This window comes from Chrysochloris asiatica, unplaced genomic scaffold, assembly GCF_000296735.1.
Source record: "Chrysochloris asiatica unplaced genomic scaffold, ChrAsi1.0 scaffold00078, whole genome shotgun sequence".
Taxonomy (NCBI): domain Eukaryota; kingdom Metazoa; phylum Chordata; class Mammalia; order Afrosoricida; family Chrysochloridae; genus Chrysochloris; species Chrysochloris asiatica.
Genome location: NW_006408596.1, coordinates 6,479,065 through 6,488,385, shown reverse-complemented (window position 1 = coordinate 6,488,385; position 9,321 = coordinate 6,479,065). Strand labels below are relative to the sequence as shown.

Genomic DNA, 9,321 nt, shown 5'->3' with positions numbered 1-9,321 from the left:
GCTGGTAGTTTCGAACCGCTGACCTTAAGGTTCGCAGCCCGATTCGTAACCACTACGCTACCAGAGCTCCTTAAGCAGGGTTTCCAAACTCTTGCACTCCTCCGCCCCTGCCTCCAGTATTTTTTGCTGACCTCCTTCTTCTCCCAAGTTTACATGTGCCTCCCCTCTAGCCAGTAATTTACCTTCCTTCCCCTCCCACTCCTGGTAACCGGCAAAGAAGGCTTCTTTTAGTCTGAAAACATTTTCTTGAGTTTTTATAATAGTGGCCTCCTACAACACTTGTCCTTTTGTGATTGATTGATTTCTCTCATCATAATGTCCTCCAGGTTCATCCACGTTATAAGGTGTTTCACACATTCATCATTATCCTTTTTTTCCTTTTAAACTTTTTATTGTGGATTCAGTGAAGGTTTACAGACCAGATCATCAGTCCCACATTCAACAAATCACACACTTGGTGTCATTACAATGATTGTAGTCCCTTCTAGATACAATCAGTTCAGTGGTTACCTTTTCTAACTTTAACTCTTGCGTTCCTCCCTGTGTGTTCTATTACCTTCATCTTTCCTGTGGCAACCTCTCTTTTATTGTATATTTATTACCTTCCCCATCACCCAGGTTAACATGTGTCTACTCTCTACCCAGTGAATAAAAGTTTCACTTTCCTCTTATCTCTGGTAACCATCACAGAAATATTTCTTTTAGCAAGAAAACCTTTCCTTAGCTTTATACAACAGTGGTCTCACGCAATATTTGCCCATTTGTGAGTGACTAATTTCACTCAGCATAATGTCCTCTAGGTTCCATCCATGTTGTGGGGTGTTTCGCAGATTCTCCATGATTCTTCAGTGTTGCTTAATATTCCACTGTGCGTCTGTATGCACCATAGTTTGTTTATGCATTCTTCTATTGGTGGGCATTTAGTTTATTTCCATTTTTTTTTGCTATTGTGAATAGTACTACGATGAACATGGGTTTGCATGTATCTGTTTCTTGTTTCTCTAGGATATATACTAAGGTGTGGGGTTGCTGAGTCAGACGGTATTTCTAGTTCCAATGTTTAAAGGCAGCACTATGTTATTTTCTTGGTTTGGCACTGTGGGATAAATCACTGGACAGTAAAGTCGGTTTGAACCACAAGGTCGGTGGTTCATGCTCACCAGTCACTTTTTGGAAACCCTGTACAGGCTTGCTTTGAGTTGGAACTGACTCAGTGGCACTTAAAAACAACAATCATATTTATATCTTTGATGATGAGGTCTCTTTTCTCCCCTATATCAATTCCAACATCTTTCTCTAAAGAGATGGGAAAACTGCTCACCAACTTTATGTGTAAACCAGCCACTTCATGCCTTTTATAGCCCCCAGTTTGGTAGCCACAGTGTAAGTTGCCCATCCCTATCAACTGAGCCATGCTTGATCCTGGATATGGAGAATTCTTCCCTATTCGGTTGGGATTCTGAGCAGCCTCATCCGAAATCAAGGGTCCAGTGGATCAGGTTGCAGTAATTTATGCTTGCTTCCTGCATCAACTTTTTTATCTTCCTCTGGTCAAATTCTGGTCAGCAAGCTTTGCACGCTAGGTCTGGTGGGTACTGTCTGCAAGTCTGGGCGTTCTCGCACGCGTCCCCCTTCTTCAGATCCTGTGGCTTCGTCTTTCTTAACTTTAGCCCTTAGTGGCAAGGTCAATGTCTTTGGGGTCAGGAGCTCACACGTCACCCTGAACTTCAAACCCGTCAGCCCGTCCTTTTCTCTCTCTCGTTCCAAGGTTATGGGGTGTCGATGGGATATGGCAACTCTCAGCCCATGTCTTCTTTGTTGCAATTTCCCCCTTTCCACTCATAAGTCAGCTAGGACAGTTGCCAGACAGCACACAGACTTTTTGTGTGTTTCCTTTGAGTTTCAGTCTTAGCAAGGAATTGACCCTGATGGGTTGACTTTTCTTGCCTTGATGGCTCCGGGGCAAACAGCTTGTTTGATAACGTCATAGCCACACTGCCCATTCTGTTTTTATTTCTCCTCCTTCTTCCCTCGTTGTGTATAGATCTTTTGTTTCTCTGGTTAGATTTATTCCTAATTAGATTTATTTCATCTTTAAGGAGATTGGGACCGACTTCACAGCACACAGCCACCACCACCATTTCGTTTTTTGGGTGACTATTATGTTTCGTTCTGCTGTGCATAAGGTCACTATGAGTAGGTACTGACTCGATGGCACCTAATAACAACAGTTGCGTGACACTAGAGTAAGCACAGGATTGCAAGGTCTGTTTGAACTATAAGGTCAGCGTTTCAAACTCACCAGTTGCTTCTTGGAAACCCTATACTGGGTCACTATGAGTCAGAACCATCTCCACAGACCTTAACAGTTAATATTCAGATGATACAACCTTGCTTGATGGAAGCAAAGAGGACTTAAAAATAGTTACTGATGAAAATCATAGACTACACTACAAATAACATTGTAAATGGTGCCATCATGGTGTGGTGCTGTAAGGTAAACACTTGACCCTAAGGTCAGTTTGAACTGCAAGGTCTGTGGTTGAAACTCACCAGCCACTCCTTGGAAACCCTGTACAGGGTCACTATGAGTGGAACAGAATCCGAATCCACCGGTGCTTAACAACAACAACATTGTAAATGGTATTATTTTTCAGATTTCCTTTTTCACGGTTCTCTGTTAGTGCAAAGGCCTGATTTTTGTATGTTGATCTTTTTTACTATACCACTGTGCTTTATCGTTCTATTGTTGTTGTTAAGTGCTGTCAAGTTGGTTCCGACCTATAGCGACCCTGTACAGGGTTTCCAAGGCTGTAAATCTTTACGGGAGCAGAAAGCCTCATCTTTCTCCTGCAGAACAGCGGGTAGTTTCGAACTGCTGACCTTGTGGTTCGCAGCCTAATTCATAACCACTACACTACCAGAGCTCCTTACTTTGCCATTTCAGATGTCTGTAATTTACCTTTCTTGCCTCACAGATCTGGCTAAGACTTCTAGCACAATATCAGGGTTTTGGCAACTTCCGTCATCTTTATTTATCATGATTTTCATTGGTCCAGTTGTCAAGTTTTATGTTTTATTGACATTGATGTACAATTCATTCTGAAGGCTGTAGTCTTTGTTTTCCATCAGTAAATATTTAAGTCCTCTTTGCTTCCAGCAAGCAAGGTTGTATCATCTGCATATTGCAGGTGTAATGAGTTTTCCTCCAATCCTGATGCCAAGTTCTTCTTCATATAATCCAGCTTCTCAGATTATTTGTTCAACATATAGATTGAACAAATATGATGAAAGAATAGCCCTGGTACACACCTTTCCTGATTTTAAACCATTTAGTGTCTCCCTGTTCTGTTCTAACAACTGCCTCTTGGTCTGTGTACAGCTTCCTCATGAGCACAATCAAGTGTTCTGGAATACCATCCTTTACAGTTTTAGCCATAGCTTGTCATGATCCACACAGTCAAAAACCTTTTTGTGGTCTATAAAGCACATGTAAACTCTTTCTGGTATTCTCTGCTTTCAGCCAAGATCCATCTGACGTCAGCAGTGATATCCCGCGTTCCATATCCTCTACTGACTCTGGCTTGAATTTTGGACATTTCCCTTTTGATGGATGATTATAGCCATTTTTGAATTGTCTTCAGCAAAATTTTACTTGTATGTGATATCAGTGGTATTGATGGATGATTTCCATATTCTTTTGGGCCACTTCTCTTTGGAATGGGCACAAATAAGGATCTCTTCCAATCTGTTGACCAGAGAGCTGTCTTCCAAATTTCTAGATGAGTGAGCGCCTCCAGTGCAGCACCAGTTTGTTGAAAGATTTCAGTTTGTTATTCCATCAGTACCCAGAGCCTTGTTTTTCACCAATGCCATCAATGGAGTTTACACTTCTTCCTTTAATGCCATTGGTTCTTGATCTTAAAATGGTTGAACATTGTGACTCTGTGTATTTCTTACATCTTTTGTGGCTTCTTACATCGTTCAGTATTTTTCCTTTAGTATTGCAAATCGAGGTTTGAATTGTTTTTCTTTAGTTGCCAATCTAGTTGATTCTGACCCTATAAGCAGAGTAGAGCTGCCCCGTTTCTTCTGTAATAGTACTCGGTGGGTTCCAACTACCAAGCTTAAAGTTAGTAGATGCGCGCAAACATCTACTATGTGCATCTCCCAGAGATCTTGACCTTCACTATGACTGTTATTATTATTATTCCAAATCAGAAATTTTAGGATTTTGTCATCCACCCTCTCCCCATTCCTGGAGCAGATATGTGGGTGCTGAGCCTCTGCTGTGTGGCAGCCCTGGCATCGGGGAGAGCGGAGTGAGCAAAAACATTCTGTGTCTGCCCAAGCAGAGCTTGTTCTAGACTGGCACAGTAAAAGGTGTAGAAGTCCAGCTGTGTGTACACCCTGCAAAGGGAAGGCACGAGGTGCATCGCCAGGGGGCAGCCGTGATAGGAAGCGCAGGCAGGAGGGAGATGGTAACTGGGTGCTATGGCTGGTCAAGGCCTGAGATGACACAAATGGTGCTTAACTACTAATGAAAGATGGGTGGTTAGAACCTAATTAGCGACTTTGTTAATCCTTTCATGACTAAACCAAACTCCCTGCTTATGAGTCCATCCCAACTCCTAATGACCCTAGGGGGCACAGTACAGCTACTCCATAGGGTTTCCAGGGCAAATGCAGACTGCCACATCTTTCTCCCTACGAGTGGCTGCTGGGTTCAAACTGCTACCCTTTCAGTTAGAAGCCAGATGCTTAACCATTGTGTCCCCAGGGAGGTTTCTCCATTAAGAACACCCAAGAAAACCCTCCAGAGGAGAGTTCTGCCCTTTAATTCATACGGTTGCTGTGAGTCAGAATCAGCTCTATGGCAACACGTTTGTTTTGATGGTTTGTCGGATGTTGCTGAAATAGGAGGCAGCTTGTGCAAAGGCCCCGTGGTAGTGGTGGGTGAGGGGGTGGTGAATGGAAGGAACAGAAAGTTCATCAGTCTGGCCTTGTGCTGTTTTTTACCCTGGAGGTTCTTGAAGGCTTCCTCTGCCTTCAGCTTGCTCACTGACTGTGGACAGAGGGGACACCCAGTGTGGAGTGGTGGGTGGGGTCAGGAACTACTCCTGAGGGGCTTGAATGAATGGTACCCTTGTATAGACCTCAGCCAGTCAGGGCCTTGACCGGCTAGACTCAAGGACTATGGGGTGGGTGTGATGGGCGTCACATGGTCCGAGTCTCTGTGGACGCTGGCTGAGGCCCAGGAAATTGGGGTGGACACTAGCCCAGCATTGGTCCCTTGCCCTGACATCCTCCGTGGGCCCAGGTGAAGAAGATGGGTGAGCTAGGGCTGTTGGCCATGGACGTGCCTGAGGAGTTGGGCGGCGCTGGCCTTGACTACCTGGCCTACGCCATCGCCATGGAGGAGATTAGCAGGGGCTGTGCCTCCACTGGCGTCATCATGAGCGTCAACAACGTGAGTGTCCCTCCCCTCCCCCCCCATACACAGGTGGGAGGGTTCCGTGGGTGGGCAGCACCCTGGGCACACACTGAACCTGGAGAGGCCTGCGGGGTATCAAGGCTCTCCCAGCCCCACTCCCCAGAGATTTCTCCTTCCCTGGCCCTGGCCCTGGCTCTGCTCTGCGGGGTTGGCCTCCAGAGAGGACAGACCTGAGGGGGCTGTGGGCAGGGTGGCTGGGTGGGCAGCTTCTCTGTGATGCCCTCCTGTCCCCAGTCGCTGTATCTGGGGCCTGTCCTGAAGTTTGGCTCCCAGGAGCAGAAGCAGCAGTGGGTCACTCCTTTCACCACCGGTGACAAAATTGGCTGCTTCGCCCTCAGCGAGCCAGGTACCTGAGTGGGCGACCTGACCCTTCTCTCCTCTAAAATCAGGGACAGATTCAGCTTGGAGCTGGGGTGCCCTGCGGGGAAAGGCCTTTTTGAGTGGACCGAGGGCCGGCTTTTGCCATGGGCTCTGAGGAGGGCTTTGTCTAAAGGCCCTTCTGTGGGCAAGAAGGTACCCACTACCACCATGCCCTTGGGCCTTCCTGCACTGGCTCCTGCACCTATGGAGCTGGTGTCCTGGCCTTCTCGAGAGCCTAGGGCTCAGGTGGGCAGTGGGCAGTGGGATGAGATGGTGGCAGTATCCTCTGGTGGGGTGGAGGTAGAGGCAGCTGTGAAGTCTGTATTGGGGACAGGGAATGGCAGCGATGCAGGCGCCGCCTCCACCACGGCCGTCGCCGACGGGGACTCGTGGGTCCTGAATGGCACCAAGGCCTGGATCACTAACTCCTGGGAGGCTTCTGCCACTGTGGTCTTCGCCAGCACGGACAAGTCCCGACAGAACAAGGTGAGTCTCCGCAGGCTGCGGTTCCTTCAGTTTCTTCCCTCCCTGATGGACTTCCACCAAAGACCAGCAGAGGGCGCCGTGGTCTGCGGTTGCCAGGGTTATGGAGGGCGGGCTGGTGTGATGTATGAGGGGCGGGGCTGGAGGTGGAGCTAAAGTTGGAACTGGCATTCCTGGGGTCTTTTCAGGGCATCAGCGCCTTCCTGGTTCCCATGCCAACGCCTGGGCTCACGCTGGGCAAGAAGGAAGACAAACTGGGCATCCGGGCCTCCTCCACAGCCAACTTAATCTTTGAGGACTGTCGCATTCCCAAGGGCAACCTGCTTGGGGAACCAGGGATGGGCTTCAAGATAGCCATGGTGAGTCTGGGATTTGGGGGTCCTGGATGGAGTGGGGGGACCAGTTGCCAGCTGCTGACCCAGCCATCCCACAGCAAACCCTGGACATGGGCCGCATTGGCATCGCTTCCCAGGCCCTGGGCATTGCCCAGGCTGCGCTCGACTGTGCTGTGACCTACGCTGAGAACCGTCAGGCCTTCGGGGCGTCTATCACCAAGCTCCAAGGCATCCAGGTACCAGGTGGATATCAGGAGCAGGGTGTGGACTCAATTGGTGTCCAGCGGCTGACTGGGGGGTGGGGACTGGCTTGTTGCAGTTCAAGTTGGCGGACATGGCCTTGGCCTTGGAGAGTGCCCGCCTGCTGACCTGGCGTGCCGCCATGCTGAAGGATGATAAAAAGCCTTTCATCAAGGTGCCGGTGGGGAGGGTCACCTGGAGACTGGTGGGTGAGGGGCTGAGGCGGAAGTTGGTGGGCCCCAGTTCTGTGGTCTCTGTGGGTCACATTTGAGGGGGCCTATCGATTTTCTCTGTAAACGGGGGCTCCCCAAGCCTTCCCTGCTGAGGGGTCCACGAGCTCGCCCCCATTTCCCCCCAGGGGACATTTCTAACTCTCCTGCTCTCTGTGGTCAGGAGGCTGCAATGGCCAAGCTGGCTGCATCAGAGGCTGCCACTGCTATCAGCCACCAGGTGAGTGTCTAGAGATGTGGGCTCCCTGCCCTGCCCCCACCTGGTCACTTTGGGTGGCCAGTCCTGCCCGTCAGCCCCAAGGGTGGGGGCCTTCTCTCTGCTGAGCCCCTGCTGCCCATCGCAGGCCATTCAGATCCTTGGTGGCATGGGCTATGTGACAGAGATGCCGGCTGAGCGGCACTACCGTGACGCTCGCATCACCGAGATTTACGAAGGCACCAGTGAGATCCAGAGGCTGGTGATCGCTGGACACCTGCTCAAGAGCTACCGGAGCTGATCCCAAGTCATGGGACGAGGGCGGGGCATGTGGCCTCAATCATGACTCTTCCTCATGGAGACAGGGTCCACAGTGTGCTGCCACGCCACCCGGCTTCTGCTCTGGGCTGGGTGGGGGGCTCCTACACCCAAATGGCCAGGAGCAAGTCTCAGGGACCTACGACAGCTTCTCCACTGCCAAGGCTTCTATCCTCCATCTGTGTGGGTACAGTCTTCTGGTGGAAGCGAGGGGAGCCACGTGGCCCTGTGCTTTACACAGTCGGCTCTGCTCACGGGACCCTGGTGCCAAGCATGAAGACACGGTTGGGACAGGCTCCGGGAAGCCTCTGCTCTGTGTCCAGGGGCCCGGAGAAGGCATGGGATGGAGCCAGAATGACCAGACTCAAAACAGCAGGCCTGGAGTCCTTGTCTCGGGGAGGGGTGGGCCTGTGACGTGACCCAGAGCCCACTGACTCGTTCTTGGTAAAGTACTATAGGGGCAGGGTGGGTGGTCCAAGTCGTGCTCTGGAGCAGTGAGTGCAGGGGCTAGCTGGGTAATAAAACAAACCTGGGCCCTGCCCCTGTGTCCTCCGCCTTTGCCTGGTTCTTCTGGGCGGGAGATGTGCCCTTTGGAACCATGTTTGCATGTGTGTGTGTGTTTGGGGGCTGTGTGGATTGTGTGTGTTGAGGGTTGTGGTAGCTGCAGTACAGTTCTCTCTCTGCTCAGCAGGAGGCAGGACTGGCCAGTGGAGCAGGTAAGGAGCTGGGTGTAGTTGGCCTCAGCAAGTGACCTTGAGACAGGGAGGGTGGGCCAGGAAGGGCCACATAGCTAAAAGGGTCCTGCCAGGTAGCCAAGCCTCCCAGCTTGGGGTGGAGAGAGTTAGCTGTGGAGTGGGACGGGCAGGAGCCAGTTGCAGATGCCACAGGGACAGCAGGCCCTGGAGATGCCAAGCCCTTAGAACATCTTTCACTTTAGACGCTCATAGCAGGCAGCATTGAGCCTGCCGGGAAGGTGACTGGCGCAGGGTCTCAGGCCTCAGTGAGGTGGCTTTGGCAAACCTACTAGTGCCACTAGGGCCCCAGCTTTAAACCACTTTAGTTCAATATGGTGACTAAGGTAGCTGGAAGAAAATGAGCAAAGATATCCAAGGAGGTGGCGACTTGGAACAGCGAGGTCTCAAGAAAGAAGGCAGGTGACCCTTTCAGAGCAGTCATCAAGGAACCAAAGATGGCGAGAGTGTGGTCAACTGATAGGTAACCTAAACATTTGTTGTTGTTAGGCGCCATCAAGTCATTACCTACTCATAGCAACCCTGTGCACAACAAAAAAACCACTGCCCGATTGTGAGCCAACCTCACAATTGTTGCTAAGTTTGAGCCTATCGTTGCTGCCACTGTGCCAGTCCATTGCACATTTTTTTCTCTGACCCTCCACTTCATCAAACATGATACCATTCTCCAGTGACTGCTCCCTCCTGACAACATGTCCTAAGTATGGGAAACGAAGTCTGGCCTTTCTGGCTTCCAAGCAGCAACTCTGGCTGCACTTCTTCCAACACAGATCTGTTTGTTCTTTTGGCAGTCCATGGCACTTTCAATATTCTCCTCCAACACCATAACTCAAATGTATCAATTCTTGTACAGTCTTCCTTATTCAGTAAACAACTTTTATTATTATAATTTTGCTTTTTAAAATAATTTATA

The 9,321-nt window shown here is 49.8% G+C and overlaps 1 protein-coding gene across 1 annotated transcript in view; it reads left to right on the top strand.

The window, feature by feature from the left end:
* The window catches only part of ACADS (acyl-CoA dehydrogenase, C-2 to C-3 short chain), a 16,523-nt gene extending 8,884 nt beyond the window's left edge, over positions 1-7,639 (top strand). Inside the window, exons 3-10 of the mRNA XM_006865432.1 lie at positions 5,321-5,470; positions 5,729-5,840; positions 6,189-6,340; positions 6,526-6,696; positions 6,771-6,908; positions 6,992-7,087; positions 7,306-7,362; positions 7,487-7,639. Of these exons, the coding sequence (XP_006865494.1) occupies positions 5,321-5,470; positions 5,729-5,840; positions 6,189-6,340; positions 6,526-6,696; positions 6,771-6,908; positions 6,992-7,087; positions 7,306-7,362; positions 7,487-7,639 (1,029 nt within the window). The remainder of the gene's footprint in view (positions 1-5,320; positions 5,471-5,728; positions 5,841-6,188; positions 6,341-6,525; positions 6,697-6,770; positions 6,909-6,991; positions 7,088-7,305; positions 7,363-7,486) is intronic.
* The last annotated feature ends 1,682 nt before the right edge of the window (positions 7,640-9,321 follow it).